Source organism: Apostichopus japonicus, chromosome 18, assembly GCF_037975245.1.
Source record: "Apostichopus japonicus isolate 1M-3 chromosome 18, ASM3797524v1, whole genome shotgun sequence".
Lineage (NCBI taxonomy): Eukaryota > Metazoa > Echinodermata > Holothuroidea > Aspidochirotida > Stichopodidae > Apostichopus > Apostichopus japonicus.
Window position 1 is genome coordinate 13,857,596 of NC_092578.1, and position 22,859 is coordinate 13,880,454.

General features: G+C 38.6%; 2 protein-coding genes across 2 annotated transcripts; both read left to right on the top strand.

The window, feature by feature from the left end:
* The first annotated feature begins 2,697 nt into the window (after positions 1–2,697).
* Positions 2,698–4,165, top strand: LOC139958507 (uncharacterized). The gene is made up of 2 exons (XM_071955610.1): positions 2,698–2,985; positions 3,253–4,165. The coding sequence occupies exons 1-2, from the start codon at positions 2,808–2,810 to the stop codon at positions 4,011–4,013; spliced, it is 939 nt and encodes a 312-aa protein (XP_071811711.1). The 5' UTR covers positions 2,698–2,807; the 3' UTR covers positions 4,014–4,165.
* Positions 4,166–20,873: 16,708 nt separating this feature from the next.
* LOC139958461 (uncharacterized) lies at positions 20,874–22,233 on the top strand. Its single transcript, XM_071955557.1, has 2 exons — positions 20,874–21,051; positions 21,321–22,233. Exons 1-2 carry the CDS (start codon positions 20,874–20,876, stop codon positions 22,079–22,081), a joined length of 939 nt encoding a protein of 312 aa, XP_071811658.1. The 3' UTR covers positions 22,082–22,233.
* Positions 22,234–22,859: the final 626 nt, after the last annotated feature.

The window sequence follows — 22,859 nt, forward strand, 5'->3', positions numbered from 1 at the left end:
GTCACGGGTAACTTGATGTTTAGTTAGATTTGGAAAATATTTGCTGGTATTTGACAAATATGAAAAATATTTAATTTGAAGATGTAACCAACTTATTCTCATCAAATTTTCAAAGATTCGAAATGGACGGTCACAGTTTAAATGGACGTTGCTACTTTATTATTGATTTGCCGAGATTCATTAATTTTAATGTAGAGACACATTAAAAATTAATTCGATAGTTAAATATATTCGATAATTAAAACAGGAAAACAATGTCATTATTTTCTAATATGCAGTCCGACTATCCTGTCTATACCGACGCATGTAGTCATAACTTTCTTGTATTCGACTAATCACATTGTCTATATCCAAGTAGTTTGATATTGGAAAAAAGTGCTGTGGTTGGTCGATATCGGGTGAGGTAGATACCAATGGTGGTTGGTCGATATCGGGTGAGTTAGATGCCAATGGTGGTTGGTCGATATCGGGTGAGGTCGGATGCCATGGTAGTTTGTCGATATCGGGTGAGATAGATGTAAAGGGTAGCTGGTCGGTATCGGGTAAGGTAGATCTCCAAGGAGATGTAGAGGGTGGTTGATTGATTTCGGGGGAGATAATGTGTAGCGTTATTTGGTCTTGGTACATTTTCTCCCTCTCTCGGTCCAAAAGGAAATCCTTCTTCTCGTTCTTTTATGGTTTCAAAAATTTCTCGAATTGTGCTCTTCTGGAACTGTTGTTATCCACCCTCTCCCTTTTTAATAACTTATTCGTTTTTTTCACTTTCTTTCTGCGTTGTTGTACTTGTTACGTTATTGGTATGAAAACCACTTCTCGACTTTTCGTTCGGAAATAGGGCAAGCAAACCTTATTTTATACCTGGTTTGGTTATTGCTTCATCTTAGCAACTGGCCTAATATGAAATGAACTTTATTTCCATTAGTTTTATTCATATGACCAGGACAACGAGTGAGAAACTTTTTCCTACATCATAGACAGACCGGGGGATATTTCCTGGCCTCTCGCTCCACCATGTGTTGCACGCATTTCTCAGTCTGTTGTTTTAGAAGCTGCTTTACGTATGCTCTTCACCTGTGTCGAGTGTCGCCTATAATCCTTGTTGTATCAGTTAATCATGCTTTGTAAACACCCTTTCCACTCTTTTGCAGATGAGACACCCTTGGTGGAAGCGGCAGTAGCTTTGCGACCATAGTAAACCTCAAATCCCGATTTCCAAGCCTTTGGCAAGCTCTTCTTTAGGATCAGTATCATCTACCACCTCTCCTTTAACGGCAACGAATGCAAACCCTTTCCTCATAAATCCATCCGTATCCTCATTCCAGTTGTATCACCAACCTGCATCCCCCCTCCCTCTCTCTCCCACCCGCCCCTTTTTAACGGCAAAACCTTACCACAACTTCATACTTTAGTCACCTCTTAGCTGATTCTTTTGAATCAGGTAAGATTCGGTTGATTCATCTCCAAGCCCCAAATTCAGGCCATTTGGGCCAAATAAATTCGGCCACATTCGAATTTGAAACTGGGTTCTACGACAATGGCTATACCAATACAGAAAATTGTAAAGAAAAGAAACTTACTTTAAAAGACAAAGTGATTTGTTTATTACATCACAACAAATTTACAAAGATGATGGTACATGCACTTATCAATATTTGGCAAACTCTGTTTGTTATGCAGCAATATAATCTCACGTTTCTTGTTTTGACACGAAATAGGCTATTCGGCAAGGGATCACAACTCAACTTTGAGTTCTGGTTCGTTACATTATCAGTCGTATTACATTGTCGGTGGTTATTACATTATCAGTCACAATATTTGCTCCATGTTAAACCTCACTGAACCCTTTTAGCTCCATAGATAGAACAATTTGGTTACATCACTTGTATTTACGTTAATTCCAGTTAATATTCAGAGCACACATAGCGGTTGTGTTGGTTGACACAGGTATTAACATTTTGCGATATAACATTTCTCGTTAATATTTTTGATGTCATTTTGCGTCAAAAAGTTATTACCTGTGACTCGTTAAAGGATTATTACATTTAACGTCAAAGCTATCACATTTTCCGTTAAGATTAGATTTTTTCGGCGAAAATTATTACTTATCTGGTTAATATTACATTTTGCGTCAATTATTACATTCTGCGGCGCAACAGTTCGCACTCCATGCTTTCCTTCTTTGTCCAAGACGATGTTATGGTATGTATCACTGTTGGCATTCCTTCGAATTTCAAAGGTGCGGGGGATCTCACCAGAACGCCATTCCATAAGGGTTACATTTTTTTGTGCAATTCGTCACAGCCCCCTCCCCCGAATAAAATTAGGCTCCTACGCCCATCCTGGACATTACAATAGCAAGTCTTTTTTAAATATCAAACTACTTGGATATGGACTATGTGATTAGTCGAATACAAGAAATTTATGTATGACTACATGCGTCGGTATGGACAGGATAGTCTCACTGCTTATTATAAGATAATTACATTGTTTGCCCATTTTAATTATCGAATATATTTAAATATCTAATTAATTTTGATAGTTTCCTGACATTAAAATTAATGAATCTCGGCAAATTAATAAGAAAGTGGCAACGTGCAATTGAACTGTCACCGTCCATTTCGAATCTTTAAAAGATTGATGAGAATAAGCTAGGTTACATCTTCAAATTAAATATTATTCATATTAGACCCATATACCAGCAAATCTTTTCAAAATCTAACCAAGCATTAAGTTAAACGTGAAATCAAATACACGCAAAGTAAGAGGATGACATTATTGTACTGGCCATCTCCGCTTCTAGTCGCAAGATGTTTCCAAAGTTGTATCTACTCTGTTGCCTCTTAGCTGTGGTGGAATGGGGTGACGAGGCTGAAATTATAACTGTTGACCTGTATGAGGATGTTTTCGATGGCTGGATCACATTTATTCCTGTAAATCGAAGCAAACTTCAATCCAGGATTGATGAGATCAATTCAGAGAAAAGTGGTAAGTAGTTTATAAGTGAAGGCTTAACCCCAAATTTAAAAGTAGGGTTTGCTTCTTTAAGAGTTGATCTAATAATCTGTGTTCTATACTGTGTAACCCAGCCGTTTTCACTTTTTAGCCTATGTTGTTCAAGGGCCCATTTTTCCGGCAAATAAATGTGTTTTCAAAGTACAACATGCATCATCGGACTTTGTTTGCAAGTGGTCTGTAACATTCAAATGTAAAAATTATAAATCAAAATGGAATCATCTCTTATCATCCTTTTAGACGTGAAGTTTTTCCTGCCATCTTATAATTCCTGTAAAGACCATGTCTGTGAGGACCAGCATGTCGTTGTGATTGCTTACGGGACAGTGTCGGCCGTTCTTCGTGATGAGTCATCCTCAGATCCTGATTGTGACGTTGCATTAGATTCTGATGAACTCTCTTTCCTGTTTCCTTTCTTAAGTTCTGAACCTGATCAACGAGGTCAGCTGTCATTGTTTCTATCTCGATACACGTCAACAGAGGGCGTCTATTTCGACCCAAATGTTGCCATAACTAACAAAATACAAGCAGAGAGACTTGTACACAACAGAAATGAAACGCATGTTTCCATCGATTTTCAACACGGCGACTTTAAGCTCAAAATGGAGGGGCAGATATCGGGTGGTTGCCACGAGCCGAATGACTACAATCTTCGAGCTTTTGAAGATTACACTCAGGAATTAAGTTTATCGCAAACACCGCCTGATTTTTCGGTGTGTGAAAACTTACATGAATGTATCTGCGATGTCGACTTCTGTAGCGTGTGGGACCGATATCGGGAAGAATTAACAGAGGCTGGATCGAACGTGTGTCAGCATTGTACACATGCAAGCGACGCCGTCAGCTGTGAAGCCTCGTTCGAGATTCTAGAAATATCAACAGAATTAAAGGAATATATCGCTTTAGACGAGGATCACACTACAATTGTTGCCGGAGAGATGTTAAAGGGGTCGTTTGGTGTTGGTTTAAAGTTTCCATGTGTCAATCAGGGTAATTGCTAGGTTCTACAAAATACGAAGTTTGTTGAGTTATCGTAACACACAGACAATTAAGAATACTTCGCTTGTTTTTGTATAAATTTTGACAGCAAGGTTTCTATAACATTATCAATATTAATTACAGTGAAATAAAACAAACGTTCATGTCACGGCTAAAATGCTCCAAACCTAAACTAATTTGTGTGTGTATCGATCTCTTTCCACCGCCACATCTCTCCACCCCTCCACCCACCCCATCTCACCCTGCAGGTATACCGGACCATATAAAATCAATTACAGTATCTTATCAATATGAAAATGTAAGTGTCAAACAGATTCCTGTCAATACAAGGAGTTGTTTTATGACTGGATGAGATGGCAGGCAGAATCATCTGAATGAATATAAGAATATAATCACTTCACTTACTGATTTTAATTTTCGAATATATATAATTGATATTTAATCCATTTTAATGTCTTTACATTAAAATTAAGTCTCGGCTATTCAATAAGAAAGTAACAAAGTTTATTTTCAAATGAACCTGACATTGTCTCACATATGGATTTTGTTTTTGTGATAAAGGTTTTGACTCATTCATAGCATTCATAGTGTCACGATATACATGTCATACAATAAAGTTCATTTATAAATCAACCAAACTAAGTCTTAAAGCAACGTTTAAAACACAGCATCCATTTTGGAAAGTCGCAGGTTGATGTAGTATCTGCAGTTTTATTTTTTATTCAAAATTTCGTAAAATTACATCCAATAAATGTGTTTTCCTTGGGTTTTAAATGTGATTCGTATAATTTCTAAGATAGCTGGTGGTTCAGAAAATCGATGTTGCTATATATAGGTCAAGTTCCGATGTAAATCATCGTATATGACAGGCATAAGGTGGCATACTCCTATTAGAGTCTATATCAATCCTCCCGATTGTTCTCCTTCATGAAAGTGACAAAATGTCGAAGGAGAACCGGCGTGGATTCGATGCGGTAGATGCCAATGGTGGTTGATCGATATCGGGTGAGAAAGATACCAATGGTGGTTGGTCGATATCGGGTGAGGTAGATGCCATGGTGGTTGGTCGATATCGGGTGAGATATATGTAAAGGGTATAGCTGGTCGATATCGGGTCAGGTAGATATAGAGGGTGGTTGATTTATTTGGGGTAGATAAAGTCCAATGTTATTTGGTCTTCGTTCATTTTCTCTCACACTCGCGGTTATTACTCAGACCGACGTAGTGCTCTCCAGCGCCCTCGACATAAAGCGGAGTGTAGGTACTGACAGTCTTGGTGAAATACCAACTGTAGCAGCTGGACCAAGTGAGGAAATGACTACAATTCTTTATTATGTACGTCTGGGGCAGCTTGGAGAGTGTTGTGATCCCATAAGTGCCACCTTGTGCCATGCCGAGGACATATGAGGACAAGTGCAAGGTCAGTGAAATCTTGATAATGCGGGTGATTTACGAGATAATCAACTATGACTTCTTTGACAGTTTCAGCCGACATGTACAAACTGGTTCTAAGAATGCATTAACATATCACAGAGAACCGACAGTTGTCGTCACCTGGTAGATTTTACGAAATAACGAAGTGCGCCGAGTTTAGGCGATCTAAAAGGAAATACTCGTTATTGTATGGCTTCAAAAATTTCTCGCGGTGTGCCCTTCTGGAACTGTCGTTTTACTTTTTACGTTACTGACAGAAAACCACTCCTCTACTTTATTTTTCGGAAATAGGGTAAGCAAACCTGACTTTATACCTGTTTTGGCTACCGCTACATCTTAGGACCTGGCCTAATATGAAATCCCTTTTCTTTCCATTAGTTTTTCCATTTTTACCAGGATAACGAGTGAGAACCTTTCCCCTACGTCATATACAGACCGGGGGATATATCCTGGCCTCTCGCTCCACCATACGATGCGCGCATTTCTCAGTTGTTTTAGAAGCTGCTTAACGTATGCTCTTCACCTGTGGCGAGTGTCGCCTATAACCGTTGGGGTGGGTTGTATCAGTCCTTCATGCTTTTTAGACACCATTTTCCACTCTTTTGTAGATGAGAGCCCTTTGGTGGAAGCGGCAGTAGCTTTGCGACCGTAGTAAACCTCAAATCCCGATTTCCAAGCCTTTGGAAGCTCTTCTTTAGGATCAGTATCATCTACCACCTCTCCTTTCAAACGGCAACGAATGCAAACCCTTTCCTCATAAATCCATCCGTATCCTCATTCCAGTTGTATCACCAACCTTCACCCCCCACCCCACCCCCCTTTTTAACGGCAAAACCTTACCACAACTTCATACTTTAGTCACCTCATAGCTGATTCTATTGAATCAGCTAAGATTCGGTTCATTCATCTTCAAGCCCCAAACTGGTACAATTCAGGCCATGTGGGCCAAATAAATCATTCGGCCATCTGTAGTTCCGAGGACCTGTTGTCTATGCTGGTTTTTCGAAGTTGAAACTGGGCCCTACGACAATTGCTATACCAATATAGAAAATTGTGAATAAAAAAATGAAAGACAAAGTGATTTGTTTATTACATCACAACATATTAACAAAGATGATGGTATATGCTGCACTGATCAATATTTGACAACTCTGCTTGTTATGCAGCAATATAACCTCATGTTTCTTGTTTTGACACGGAATAGGCTATTCGGCAAGAATCACAACTCAACTTTGCGTTCTGGTTCGTTACATTATCAGTCGTATTACATTGTTGGTGGTTATTACATTATCAGTCACAATACTTGCTCCATGTTAAACCTCACTGAACAGTTTAAGCTCCATAGATAGAACACTTTGGTTACATCACTTGTATTTACGTAAATTTCATTTAATATTCAGAACACACGTATCGGTTGTGTTGGTTGACACAGGTTATAACATGTTGCGATATTACATTTCTCGTTAATATTTTTTATGTCATTTTGTGTCAAAAAGTTATTACCTGTGACTCATTAAAGGATTATTACATTTAACGTCAAAAGCTATCACACTTTCCGTTAAGATTACATTTTTTCGGCGAAAATTATTACTTATCTGGTTAATAATACATTTTGCGTCAATTATTATATTTTGCGGCGCAACAGTTCGCACTCAATGCTTTCCTTCTTTTTTCGAATTTCAAAGGTGAGGGGGATCTCACCAGAACGCCATTCCATAAGGGTATCATTTTCTGGACAAATCGTCACAGCCCCCACCCCACCCCCAAATAAAATTTGGCTCCATCGCCCATTCTGGACATTACAATAGCAAGTCTTTTTTCAATATCAAACTACTTGGATATGGACAATATGATTAGTCGAATACAAGAAATTTATGACTACATGCGTCGGTATAGACAGGATAGTCTCACTGCTTATTATAAGATAATTACATTGTTTGCCTATTTTAATTATCGAATATATTTAAATATCCAATTAATTTGATAGTGTCCTGACATTAAAATTAATGAATCTCGGCATATCAATAAGAAAGTGGCAACGTGCAATTGAACTGTGACCGTCCATTTCGAATCTTTGAAAGTTTTGATGAGAATAAGCTAGGTTACATCTTCAAATTAAATAATATTCATATTAGACCCGTATACCAGCAAATCTTTTCAAAATCTAACCAAGCATTAAGTTAAAAGTGAAATCAAATACACGCAAAGTAAGAGGATGACATTATTGTACTGGCCATCTCCGTTCCTAGTCGCAAGATGTTTCCAAAGTTGTATCTACTCTGTTGCCTCTTAGCTGTGGTGGAATGGGGTGACGAGGCTGAAATTATAACTGTTGACCTTTCTCGTGAAGAGTTCGATGGCTGGATCGTATTTATTCCTGTAAATCGAAGCAAACTTCAATCCAGGATTGATGAGATAACTTCAGAGAAAAGTGGTAAGTAGTTTTTAAGTTAGGGCTAAATCCCGAATGTGTATATAGGTTTGCTTCTTTAAGAGTTGATCTAATAATATGTGTTCTAGACTGTGTAACCCAGCCGTTTTCACTATTTAGCCTCTGTGTTCAAGGGCTCATTTTCTCAGCAAATAAATGTGTTATCAAAGTACAACATGCATCATCGGACTTTGTTTGCAAGTGGTCTGTAACATTCATATGTAAAAAATTGTAAATCAGAATGGAATCATCTCTTGTCATCCTTTTAGACGTGAAGTTTTTCCTGCCATCTTATAATTCCTGTAAGGACCTTGTCTGTGAGGACCAGCATGTCGTTGTGATTGCTTATGGGACAGTGTCGGCCGTTCTTCGTGATGAATCATCCTTAGATCCTGATTGTGACGTTGCATTACATTCCGATGAATTCTCTTTCATGTTTCCTTTCTTAAGTTCTGAACCTGATCAACCAGGTCAGCTGTCATTGTTTCTATCTCGATACACGTCAACAGAGGGCGTCTATTTCGACCCAAATGTTGCCATAACTAACAAAATACAGGCAGAGAGACTTGTACACAACAGAAATGAAACGCATGTTTCCATCGATTTTCAACACGGCGACTTTAAGCTCAAAATGGAGGGGCAGATAACGGGTGGTTGTCACGAGCCGAATGACTACAATCTTCAAGCGTTTGAAGATTACACTCAGGAATTAAGTTTATCGCAAACACCGCCTGATTTTTCGGTGTGTGAAAACTTACATGAATGTATCTGCGATGTTGACTTCTGTAGCGTGTGGGATCGATATCGGGAAGAATTAACAGAGGCTGGATCGAACGTGTGTCAGCATTGGACACATGCAAGCGACGCCGTCAGCTGTGAAGCCTCGTTCGAGATTCTAGAAATATCAACAGAATTAAAGGAATATATCGCTTTAGACGGGGATCACACTACAATTGTTGCCGGAGAGATGTTAAAGGGGTCGTTTGGTATTGGTTTAAAGTTTCCATGTGTCAGTCAGGGTAATTGCTAGGTTCTACAATATACGAAGTTTGTTGAGTTATCATAACACACAGACAATTAAGAATACTTCGCTTTTTTTGTATAAATTTTGACAGCAAGTTTCCTATAACATTATCACTATTAATTACAGTGAAATAAAACAAACGTTCATGGTCACGGCTAAAATGCTCCCAACCTAAGCTAACTAGTGTGTGTATCGATCTCTTTCCACCGCCACCTCTCTCCACCCCTCCACCCTCCCCCACCCCACCTTGCAGGTATACCGGACCATATAAAATCAATTACAGTATCTTATCAATATGAAAATGTAAGTGTCAAACAGATTCCTGTCAATACAAGGAGTTGTTTTATGACTGGATGAGATGGCAGGCAGAATCATCTGACTGAATATAAGAATATAATCACTTCACTTACTTATTTTAATTTTCGAATATATATTATTGATATTTAATCCATTTTTAATGCCTTTACATTAAAATTGATGAATATCGGCTATTCAATAAGAAAGTAACAAAGTTTATTTTCAAATGAACCTGACATTGTCTCACATATGGATTTTGTTTTTGTGATAAAGGTTTTGACTCATTCATAGCATTCATAGTGTCACGATATACATGTCATACAATAATGTTCATTTATAAATCAACCAAGCTAAGTCTTAAAGCAACGTTTAAAATACAGCATCCATTTTGGAAAGTCGCGGGTTGATGTAGTATCTGCAGTTTTATTTTTTAGTCAAAATTTCGTCAAATTACATCCAATAAATGTGTTTTCCTTGGGTTTTAAATGTGATTCATATTATTTCTAAGATAGCTGGTGGTTCAGAAAATCGATGGTGCTATAGGTCAAGTTCCGATGTAAATCATCGTATATGACAGGCATAAGGTGGCATACTCCTATTAGAGTCTATATCAATCCTCCCGATTGTTCTCCTTCATGAAAGTGACAAATGTCGAAGGAGAACCGCCGTGGATTCGATGCGGTAGATGCCAATGGTGGTTGGTCGATATCGGGTGAGAAAGATACCAATGGTGGTTGGTCGATATCGGGTGAGGTAGATGCCATGGTGGTTGGTCGATATCGGGTGAGATATATGTAAAGGGTATAGCTGGTCGATATCGGGTCAGGTAGATATAGAGGGTGGTTGATTTATTTGGGGGTAGATAGAGTCCAGTGTTATTTGGTCTTCGTTCATTTTCTCTCACACTCGGTCATTACTCAGACCGACGTAGTGCTCTCCAGCGCCCTCGACATAAAGCGGAGTGTAGGTACTGACAGTCTTGGTGAAATACCAACTGTAGCAGCTGGACCAAGTGAGGAAATGACTACAATTCTATATTATGTACGTCTGCGGCAGCTTGTAGAGTGCTGTGATCCCCATAAGTGCCACCTTGTGCCATGCCGAGGACATATGAGGACAAGTGAAAGTTCAGTGAAATCTTGATAATGCGGGTGATTTACGAGATAATCAACTATGACTTCTTTGACAGTTTCAGCCGACATGAACAAACCGGTACCAAGAATGCATGAACATATCACAGAGAACCGACAGTTGTCGTCACCTGGTAGATGTACGAAATAACGAAGTGCGCCGAGTTTAGGCGATCTAAAAGGAAATCCTCGTTCTTGTATGGCTTCAAAAATTTCTCGCGGTGTGCCCTTCTGGAACCGTTGTTGTACTTTTTACGTTACTGACAGAAAACGACTCCTCTCCTTTATTTTTCGGAAAGAGGGTAAGCAAACCTGACTTTATACCTGTTTTGGCTACCGCTTCATCTTAACAACTAACCTAATATGAAACCCCTTTTCTTTCCATTAGTTTTTCCATTTTTACCAGGATAACGAGTGAGAACCTTTCCCCTACATCATATGCAGACCGGGGATATATCCTGGCCTCTCGCTCCACCATACGCTGCGCGCATTTCTCAGTTGTTTTAGAAGCTGCTTATAACGTATGCTCTTCACCTGTGGCGAGTGTCGCCTATAATCCTTGGGGTGGGTTGTATCAGTTCTTCATGCTTTTTCGACCCCATTTCCCACTCTTTTGCAGATGAGACCCCTTTGGTGGAAGCGGCAGTAGCTTTGCGACCATAGTAAACTTCAAATCCCGATTTCCAAGCCTTTGGCAAGCTCTTCTTTAGGATCAGTATCATCTACCACCTCTCATTTAGCGGCAACGAATGCAAACCCTTTCCTCATAAATCCATCCGTATCCTCATTCTATTTGTATCACCAACCCGCATCCCCCCTCTCTCTCCCCCACCCGCCCCTTTTTAACGGCACAACCTTACCACAACTTCATACTTTAGTCACCTCTTAGCTGATTCTTTTGAATCAGCTAAGATTCGGTTGATTCATTTCAAAGCCCCAAATTGGTACAATTCAGGCCATTTGGGCCAAATAAATTCGGCCACATTCGAATTTGAAACTGGGCTCTACGAGAATATTGTAAAGATAAGAAAATTACTTTGAAAGAAAAATTGATTTGTTTATTACATCACAACAAATGAACAGAGATGATAGTATATGCACTGATTAATATTTGGCAAACTCTGTTTGTTATGCAGCAATACAATCTCACGTTTCTTGTTTTGACACGAAATAGGTTATTCGGCAAGGAATCACAACTCAACTTTGAGTTCTGGTTCGTTACGTTATCAGTCGTATTACATTGTCGGTGGTTATTACATCATCAGTCACAATATTTGCTCCATGTTAAACCTCACTGAACACTTTTAGCTCCTTTAGAACAATTTGGTTACATCACTTGTATTTACGTTAATTCCAGTTAATATTCAGAGCACGCATAGCGGTTGTGTTGGTTGACACAGGGTTATCACATTTTGTGATATTACATTTCTAGTTCATATTTTTTATTTAATTTTGCATCCAAAAGTCATTACTTAAATCGTTAAAGGATTATTACATTTAACGTCAAAGTTATCACATTTTACGTTAAGATTAAACATATTTGGCGAAAGTTATTACTTATCTGGTTAAGATTACATTTTGCTTCAATTATTATATTTTGCGGCATAACAGTTCCTACTCCATGCTTTCCTTCTTTGTCCAAGACGATTTTGTGATATGTATCACTGTTGGCATTCCTTATAACGAATTCGAATTTCAAAGGTGAGGGGGATCTCACCAGTACGCCATTCCATATTTAGATACGTTTTTCGGGCAAGTCGTAATAGCCCTCATCCCCCCCCCCCTCCCCGCCCAATCAAATTGGGCTTCCAAGCCCATTCTGGACATTAGAAAAGCAAGTAATTTTTTCAATATCAAGTTACTTGGATATGGACAATGTGATTAGTCGAATACAAAATAGTTAACTACATGCGTCGGTATGGACAGGAGTCTCATTGCATATTAGAAGATAATAACATTGTTTGCCTGTTTTAATTATCGAATATACTTAAATATCTAAATAAATTTTAATGTTTCCTTACATTAAAATTAATGAATCTCGGCAAATTAAAAAAAAAAGTAGCAACGTGCGTTTTAACTGTGACCGTCCATTTCGAATCTTTGAAAGTTTTATGAGAATTAGTTGGTTACATCTTCAAATTTAATATTAGTCATATTAGTCTCATATACCAGCAAATATTTTCCAAATCTAACTAAACATCAAGTTACCCGTGAAATCAAATACAACGCAAAGTAAGAGGATGACATTATTGTACTGGCCTTCTCCGTTCCTAGTCGCAACATGTTTCCAAAGTTGTATCTACTCTGTTGCCTCTTAGCTGTGGTGGAATGGGGTGACGAGGCTGAAATTATAACTGTTGACCTGTCTGAGGATGTTTTCGATGGCTGGATCACATTTATTCCTGTAAATCGAAGCAAACTTCAATCCAGGATTGATGAGATCAATTCAGAGAAAAGTGGTAAGTACGGTAGTTTATAAGTGAAGGCTTAACCCCAAATTTATTAATAGATTTTGCTTCTTTAAGAGTTGATCTAATAATATGTGTTCTAGACTGTGTAACCCAGCCGTTTTTACTTTTTAGCCTCTTTTGTTCAAGGGCCCATTTTTTCGGCAAATTAATGTGTTATAAAAGTTCAACATGCATCGTCGGATTTTGTTTGCAAGTGGTCTGTAACATTCATATGTAAAAATTGTAAATCAAAATGGAATCATCTCTTATCATCCTTTTAGACGTGAAGTTTTTCCTGCCATCTTATCATTCTTGTAAGGACCTCGTATGTGAGGACCAGTTTGTCGTTGTGATTGCTTACGGGACAGTGTCGGCCGTTCTTCGTGCTGAGTCATCCTTAGACCCTGATTGTGACGTTGCATTAGATTCTGAGGCATTCTCTTTCATGTTTCCTTTCTTAAGTTCTGAACCTGATCAACCAGGTCAGCTGTCATTGTTTCTATCTCGATACACGTCAACAGAGGGCGTCTATTTCGACCCAAATGTTGCCATATCCAACAAAATACAAGCAGAGAGACTTGTACACAACAGAAATGAAACGCATGTTTCCATCGATTTTCAACACGGCGACTTTAAGCTCAAAATGGAGGGACAGATATCGGGTGGTTGTCACGAGCCGAATGACTACAATCTTCAAGCGTTGGAAGATTACACCCAGGAATTAAGTTTATCGCAAACACCGCCTGATTTTTCGGTGTGTGATAACTTACATGAATGTAGCTGCGATGTCGACTTCTGTAGCGTGTGGGACCGATATCGGGAAGAATTAACAGAGGCTGGATCGAACGTGTGTCAGTATTGGACACATGCAAGCGACGCCGTCAACTGTGAAGCCTCGTTCGAGATTCTAGAAATATCAACAGAGTTAAAGGAATATATCGCTTTAGACGGGGATCACCCTACAATTGTTGCTGGAGAGATGCAAAAGGGGTTGTTTGGTATTGGTTTACAGTTTCCATGTGTCAATCAGGGTATTTGCTAGGTTCTACAAAGAACGGAGTTTGTTGAGTTAGCATAACACAGACAAATAAGGGGACTTCGGGGGTTTTTTTGGTATAAATTTTGACTGCAATATATGGTGTTCCATAACATTATCGATATTGATTACAGTGAAATAAAACAAACGTTCATGGTTACGGCTAAATGCTCCCAACCTAAGCTAACGTGTGTGTGTATCGATCTCTTTCCACCGCCAACTCTCTCCTCCCATCCACCCTCCCCCATCCCACCCTGCAGGTATACTGGACCATATAAAATCAATTACAGTATATTGTCAATATCAAAATATAAGTGAACAGACGCCTGTCAATACAAGGAGTTGTTTTATGACTGGATGAGATGGCAGGCAAAATCATCTGACTGAATATAAGAATATAATCACTTCACTTATCACTTTTAATGGGCGTATGCTACCGTCGGTGCACATCTGAGTGTGCACTAAAGAAATTGAACATATACAAATACATGCATTAGACTTTGAAACTGAATTTGATTTTACCCACCTTATTGAAGGAGTAGGTGTACTTTCCACAACAGAGACATGTATGGCGACTAGAGTGGTAAGTACTCTACTCCTGACTTAAGAACCAACTGTGAAAACTTGTTTGTATTTATTTTAGTGCTCCACTCAAATAGTGTCATAGTTGTCCCTGAAAAGTGCCGTGAAAAAGCAACCCTCCCTCCTCCCAACCACCTTCCCATGCACACACACTTATTATTGTGTAATATTTTCCATATTAGTATGTGCATGCAGTTCTCAGTTTAATGTTAATGTTGCAAAGTGGGTAGTAGCCTATTTTCCTAGTATTAAATTGTTAGTTATAAGCCCAGAACATCATTTCCGTCATCCCTGCATGTTATTCTGGCATGTGGATCCATCCTTAGAGAGACAGTTTTACGTAAAATGAGGTGGTTTTAAATTTTTTCATATAGGCTTTAGTCATAACTCATTCGAAAGGACAGCCGTAGCCGGTCTAAGGGTCTAGGTTTACTATATCCATGGTCCAGTGAATAACAATACAACAGCTGAGCAGACGACACTAGTAAAGTAATACGATTCCTTTGTAATTTCTTCTACTATCGCTTCCTAAGAATTACCTGTGAAACTACGATATCACAATTTCGAGTGATTAATGTCAACTTTATCACTTTAGTTATGTCAAATACGTAGTGTTTGTATTAGGCGCCGGTACTTTCTTGCCGTACAAACAAAGCGCCACCACTTGGACGGGTGGCTGCAGTATATGTCGCATGACGTCATTCTTCCTACTTCACTTTCTATGGTGTGCACACAGCAGGTTATTATTTTTTAACCCTGTCGTCTGCGTTTTGAGCAAGTGCATTACGGTAAATTAAAGATGATGGCGCTCTTGTATAATATTATCTAGAGTTCCTTTAATATAATGTCAGAGTTTAAACTTAGATATCTTAGTTCACGAAATAAATGAGAAACGTGAGTACTTGTATTTCAGGGACAGTTTACTATACACATATACATATTTTAATTAAAGTATTTATTTAAAAACTTGATACCGTCATAATTATGTTTACCGGTACAGTTCATTATTATTATCACTTGCTTTTTTATCCTGAATAGCTCAGTTAAGTTTAAGAATAGCTCAATTAAGTTGACGAGATTATTAGAATATATTATGAAAGTAATTAGAAAAAGGGCTCATCCTTGAAATAATTATTCTAAACTTATAAATATCGAACCCAATGATAAAGAAACAATTCACACGCCTGAACTTTGCTCATCCTGAAATGAGTTTTTGTACGGTGTGTGTTTGGGCCGGTGATGGTGTGTTTTGGTACTGGACATCATAAGCGTACAGAGCGGGGCTGCAACACTTTGTATAGATAGACGTCATACGTCACGTGATCATTTGAAAAATCCTTCTCTCCGTTTGCCCGAACAATAAAACACAGCATTATCGGTAATATTGCATTCCAAACTTCACACCTAGGCAACGGTAAAGCCAATCCTGATGGCAACGCGAATCTGGCATACACTGCTTATTATCAAAGGTAGGAGTTGATTCCACCAAAGGCCCATATGTTGTATTAAAAAACACTTTAGTCTATTATTCAACTGTTCGTGTTTAATTTTTGCATTTCCAAAATATTCTGGCGATTTTAACCATCCATATTGGCAAGCATAACGCAAAGCCAAGCATAAGGTATCTTTCAATCTTCGTAACACTATATGGTAGCATACGCCCATTAAAAGCCCCATTGATTTACACACTAAATCACAAAAGTAATGTGGCCTCTAAGTCTAGATAGAAGTTCTCACTAGCTAAACGCTACCCATCACTGGATAGCTGACAAGTTGGCCTTTCATGGCACCATCAATTTTTCCGTATCATGACCGCGCAGATTTTTTGCTATCAGAGTCTGAAGTTTTCGTCACTTGTAAACAAACCTCTTCACTAAGTAGTAGACAACTTTCGTTCGCTGATCCTGGGAGGCCTAAGGGGGTCAAAAATTGCCTCAATTGAGCCGTGTTTTACACCACATTTACTTCCATTCATGCTCTTCAACATGCAAGCCACAAATAACCACGTCTTGATTGATAACATATCAAGAAAGATGTTCTCCTACTGCATTTTGGCACTTTTCCTGAAGGAGAACATCCTGGCGGATTGATATAGACTATAATAGGAGTATGCTACCCTATAACTGCACCACTCCTCTTTCATTTGATGTTTATGACTATTCTGACGCTTACTATGTGGTGGTCATTTCCAGAGAGGCCAGTTCTGGAATATATATCATGGAGAGAGGATGTTTGCAGTGTCCTGAAAGTATCGCGATACCAGCCTAAGAGGTTGTCGCAGGAAAAGGTACATTTCAATGGTATTGGTAATTATTACGCAGGCGTGGATTCGACGAGGTAGATGCCAATGGTGGTTGGTCGATATCTGGTGAGGTAGATGTGAAGGGTGGATGGTCGATATCGGGTGGGGTATATACCAATGGTGGTTGGTTGATATCGGGTGTGGTAGATGCCAGGGGTGCATGGTTGATCGATATCGGGTGAGATAGATGTAAAGGGTAGCTGGTCGATATCGGGTAAGGTCGATCCTCAAGGTGGTTTGTCGATATCGGGTGAGGAAGATGTAGAGGGTGGTTGATTGATTTCGGGGTGGATATAAAGTTCAGTGTTATTTGGTCTTGGTACATTTCCTCCTACTCTCGGTCAATTACTAAGACCAATTTAGTGCTCCCAATCGCCCTCAGCGTAAAGCGGGGTGAAGGTACCGACTAACCGTCTTGGTGGTCACTTGTCATTTGAGGTAATAAAGGTCTTACATTTCACCCATTGAGATTTCTGTTGCATCTGAGGAACTGACATAATGGTCTGTGGAAAGGTATTAGAGAAAGTATTGTTTAAAGGGTCATTTCTCAGAAATTTAAAGTAGTCTAGAAATCAGAGCTGGACAAGTAAAGCGGTGTGGTTTTATTGGTCTACAACATACCACATTGAATTCTGTGCCTAAAGTCGTCCTTTAAGGATGGTTGGAGGGTGGTATTAGTAGTAAGAGAATGATTTATGATAAGCTCAACGTGAAACCTGCAGTGACACTTCATGTTTGCTTTACATGATACAGTAATATTGTAGTATGTTGCCGCAGCATTAATACAATAAACATGATAAGTGAAGTTACCAGCTAATTTGAGCAAAGGACAGATCATGAATATCAAATATCTAACTTGAGGTAATAATCGCATCACCTTATTATCAAAAGTTTAATAGGCTTGATTGCAAGGATACATCATGTAGAATGTGAAATTTCATGAATAAATCCAAAAGAGCACACTTTCCTACATATATTTCCTTCACAAAAATAAGAACATTTCCAATGGTTACTTCCTAGCAAGGATGTGAATAGTTGGGTGATCACATGGGTACAATAATGAATATTCATGTTATCAAGTGTGCAGTCTCGAGGCACAATTTGGGCTTAATGTAAGAAACTAAAATTGTACTGTATCGAAATTTAGGAAAGACATTTTTCAGTCCCATGTTTTCGGAAAGGATATGGTGTGTGTTTCAAATGACACTTACGTGTTGTAAAAGAATTCCTATTGGAAATTCTAGAGGAAGTCTATGAAGATATTGAAGATTGAAAGGTTTGCCCTGAAGAAAAAGAAAGTTCTTCTTCTTGAGTTAGATCAGGCTGTTGTCAGGTCTAGTAATTTATTTTAATATATCATTCCCAGTGAAATAGATGAGGGTATTGTCTGCTCATTAAAGTTGACATTCCCTCAACTTGAATTTTTCATGTTCAAGGTTGGAGGATGTGAACTTAATAAAGTAGGATCGACAATGGTTTAAATCCAGTAAGTTTTGAGCACTTGTTTTTGTTGTCTTTGATACCTACTAGGGACAGTATTGACTGGCCCTTACAATTTAAATCGAAAAAAAAACTTCACTCTCTCAACATATATTTATAAAGTTTTCCCGTGGTGATAATCACACTTGTAAATCAATGAGAAAATCCCACTGCTTGTACCACCAAATGTGGAACAGGATGGCAGTACAAGCATCTCAAATCCCACTACTGCCACCATATGTAATGCTGGAATAGCAACAAAATATCCAAACAGTAATTGATGAATTTGATTGAGCAGGTCTGATCCTTCGTGACCAGAGGTATTTTCATGACGTTAATATATTATCACAAGAGGTTTAAAAAGTTTATTAAGTGCATTATAAATCTATAGAAATACAATTAAAGAGCAAATAGGGCTTTTGGAGTAGTAGGCTAATAATGAAATAATGTTGTTTGTAAAATGTGAGTGTTTTTGTCTCTTCTTTTGGGGGGCTGTTTGTGCATGTAAAAATACCAAATTCAGAGTATTTCTTTTTAATTTGTATATTTGTATATATATTGAATCATCTTATGCTGTATTTACTGTTTGAGTTTTGTCCATAAAAAATGTATATATAATTAAAATACCACTCCTTTTCATTGTATAGTTTTTAGTACATCAAATGAAATGATTTATGATAAATGAATTGTCGATAATTTTGACAATAAAACTCCTTACATAGCACAATAAATACACTGTGTGTGTGATTCTTTGTGTTTTATAGTTCACTTTTAATTCATACAATTATTTGGAAGTGCAGACTTGATGGAAGTCTGGATGGAAGTGCAGATGCAGACTTGATGGAAGTTTGGAAGTGCACTGAGACTCATCATTTAATACATAATACCCCAGAAGAATTAAAATATGGACACGATTCGAAACTTTTACAGGTCTTTGCATCGATATATATTGTCCATGGGCAAACCTCAGCCCTCTTTTTCCTGCATAGCCAAATTGTAACCCACCCACCCCTCCCTTCTCCTTTTGGTTACTTGCCGTAGGGGTACCTATGCAGTCAAGTTTATGTGATTGTGTGTGTGATGCCTAAGCTTGTAAACACGATATCTCAATATAGCTAACATCTGCAGTTCTGATATTTGGCATGTGGCTTTCCCATAATTGGTAAAAGAATCATATTGTTTGTGTGGAGGTCAAAGGTAATAAAAGTGTCATTTGTGCGTCCAAGCACCATTCAATTGACCAACGCTCGAAAACGGGAGGGGATGCCATCCCGGGACGACATAGGCATACCTTACATTTACCCCCCCCCCCCCACTCCGTATACGAAAATGGTCCTTTCGTCAACGTGCGCTTCTGCGTGTGCACACAGCTGGTTATCCCGTTCTTTACCTGTCGTCTGCGTTTTGAGCAAGCGCATAACGGTGATGGCGCTCGTGTATTAGACAGAGCCGTACAAAGATACGGATCTGATTTTATCGCGGGTTGCAATGTCAAAGTTTCAACTAAGATATCTTAGTTTTCACGAAATTATTGAGAAACGTACTTGTTCATTATATTTTAGAAACAGTTCGCTATACACATATACATAATTCAACTAAAGTATTTATTTTAAAAATTGATACCGTCATAATTATGTATACCGGTACAGTTTATTATTATTATTATCAGTTATTTATGTCGTGAATAGCTTAGTTAAGTTTAAGATCAGCTCAATTAAGTTTAAGAACAGCTCAATTAACTTGATACCGTCATAATTATGTAAACCGTTACAGTTCATAATTATTATCACTTATTTATGTCGTGAATAGCTCAGTTAAATTTAAGAACAGCTCAATTAAGTTGACAAGATTGAATATTAAATATAATCAGAAAAAGGGCCATCCTTTGAATAATTATTCTAAAATTATTAATATCGAGCCCAGTGATAGAAAACAATTCACACGGCTGAAATGTTCTCATCCTGGAATCAAATTTTGTGTGTGTTTGGGCTGGTGATGGTGTGTTTTGGTACTGGACGTCATAGGCGTATACGGATGGGGGGGGGGGGGTAATGGTAATCTGGCATACACTTTTATTATCAAAAGTAGGGTTTAAATCCAACATAGGCCAATACAATGTATTAAAAAATACCTTAGTCATTACTTAACTGTTTATAGTCATAACTAATAACAGAATAACAAATAAAAACAAATAATTCGGCCACTTGTAGTTCCGAGGACCTGGTGTCAATGCGGGTTTTTCGAATTTGAAACTGGGCCCTACTACAACGGCTATACCAATACAGAAAATTGTGAAGATAAGAAAATTACTTTGAAAGACAAAGTGCGTCGGTATGGACAGGATAGTCTCACTGCATATTAGAAGATAATTACATTGTTTGCCTAATTTAATTATCGAATATATTTAAATATCTTATTAATTTTGATAGTTTCCTGACATTAAAATTAATGAATCTCAGCAAATCAATTAGAAAGTGGCAACGTACAATTGAACTGTGACCGTCCATTTCGAATCTTTGAAAGTTTGATGAGAATAAGCTAGGTTACATCTTCAAATTAAATAGTATTCATATTACGCCCATATACCAGCAAATCTTTTCAAAATCTAACCAAGCATTAAGTTAAACGTGAAATCAAATACACGCAAAGTAAGAGGATGACATTATTGTACTGGCCTTCTCCGTTTCTAGTCGCAAGATGTTTCCAAAGTTGTATCTACTCTGTTGCCTCTTAGCTGTGGTGGAATGGAGTGTCGAGGCTGATGTTATAACTGTTGACCTGTCTCAGGAAGAGTTCGATGGCTGGATCGTATTTATTCCTGTAAATCGAAGCAAACTTCAATCCAGGATTGATGAGATGACTTCAGAGAAAAGTGGTAAGTAGTTTTTAAGTATAAAGGCTAAATCCCAAATTTGTATATGGGTTTTGCTTCTTTTAGACTAGATCTGATAATCTGTGTGCTAGACTGTGTAAGCCAGACGTTTTCACTTATTAGCCTCTGTTGTTCAAAGACCCATTTTCTCAGCAAATAAATGTGTTACCAAAGTACAACATGCATCATCGGATTTTGTTTGCAAGTGGTCTGTAACATTCATATGTAAAAATTGTAAATCAAAATGGAATCATCTCTTATCATCCTTTTAGACATGAAGTTTTTCCTGCCATCTTATCATTCCTGTAAAGACCATGTCTGTGAGGACCAGCATGTCGTTGTAATTGCTTACGGGACAGTGTCGGCCGTTCTTCGTGATGAGTCATCCTTAGACCCTGATTGTGACGTTGCATTAGATTCTGATGCATTCTCTTTCATGTTACCTTTCTTAAGTTCTGAACCTGATCAACCAGGTCAGCTGTCATTGGTTCTACCTCGATACACGTCAACAGAGGGCGTCTATTTCGACCCAAATGTTGCCATAACTAACAAAATACAAGCAGAGAGACTTGTACACAACAGAAATGAAACGCATGTTTCCATCGATTTTCAACACGGAGACTTTAAGCTCAAAATGGAGGGACAGATATCGGGTGGTTGTCAGGAGCCGAATGACTACAATCTTCAAGCGTTAGAAGATTACACTCAGGAATTAAGTTTATCGCAAACACCGCCTGATTTTTCGGTGTGTGATAACTTACATGAATGTAGCTGCGATGTCGACTTCTGTAGCGTGTGGGACCGATATCGGGAAGAATTAACAGAGGCTGGATCGAACGTGTGTCAGTATTGGACACATGCAAGCGACGCCGTTAACTGTGAAGCCTCGTTCGAGATTCTGGAAATATCAACAGAATTAAAGGAATATATCGCTTTAGACGAGGATCACACGACAATTGTTGCTGGCGAGATGCAAAAGGGGTCGTTTGGTATTGGTTTGAAGTTTCCATGTGTCAATCAGGGTAATTGCTAGGTTCTACAAAGACGGAGTTTGTTGAGTTAGCATAACACAGACAAATAAGGGGACTTCGGGGTTTTTTTTGGTATAAATTTTGACTGCAATATGTGGTTCCATTATCAATATTGCTTAAAGTGAAATAAAACAAACGTTCATGGTTACGGCTATAAATGCTCCCAACCTAAGCTAACTTGTATGTGTATCGATCTCTTTCCACCGCCAACTCTCTCTTCTCATCCACCCTCCCCCATCCCACCCTGGAGGTACACTGGACCATATAAAATTAATTACAGTATCAGGGGCGTAGCGAGCGGGGGGGGGGGTGGGGGGGTGTCACACACCCCCAATAATTTGGTCGCTGTCGGCAAATTTTGGGTCTGTCGGCAAAAGGAGAAAAGGTGAAGAGAGCGGAAGGGGAAGAAAGAAGGAAAGCTCAATAGAGAAAAGGAGAACGGGAGCTTCTTCCGTGTCAAATTTGACTTAAAATATGCACCAGATTGCATCTAAGGACGTTTCAAAACTAAAAATTTTCCAAAGGGGGAGGGGTAGACCCCCTACCCTTAGACCCCTCCCTCATTTCAGTCACCACTTCCAGATCCGTCGGCAAATAAAATTTGACTTACAATATGCACCAGATTGCATCTAAGGACGTTTCAAAACTAAAAATTTTCCAAAGGGGGAGGGGTAGACCCCCTACCCTTAGACCCCTCCCTCATTTCAGTCACCACTTCCAGATCCGTCGGCAAATCAAATTTGACTTACAATATGCACCAGATTGCATCTAACGACGTTT

Bases quoted from the DNA above. Each gene is read 5' to 3' on its own strand.
- LOC139958507 (XM_071955610.1), top strand. From the start codon at position 2,808: ATGTTTCCAAAGTTGTATCTACTCTGTTGCCTCTTAGCTGTGGTGGAA. The intron at 2,986-3,252 runs GTAAGTAGTTTA...TCATCCTTTTAG, and splicing joins GATCAATTCAGAGAAAAGTG to ACGTGAAGTTTTTCCTGCCA.
- LOC139958461 (XM_071955557.1), top strand. From the start codon at position 20,874: ATGTTTCCAAAGTTGTATCTACTCTGTTGCCTCTTAGCTGTGGTGGAA. The intron at 21,052-21,320 runs GTAAGTAGTTTT...TCATCCTTTTAG, and splicing joins GATGACTTCAGAGAAAAGTG to ACATGAAGTTTTTCCTGCCA.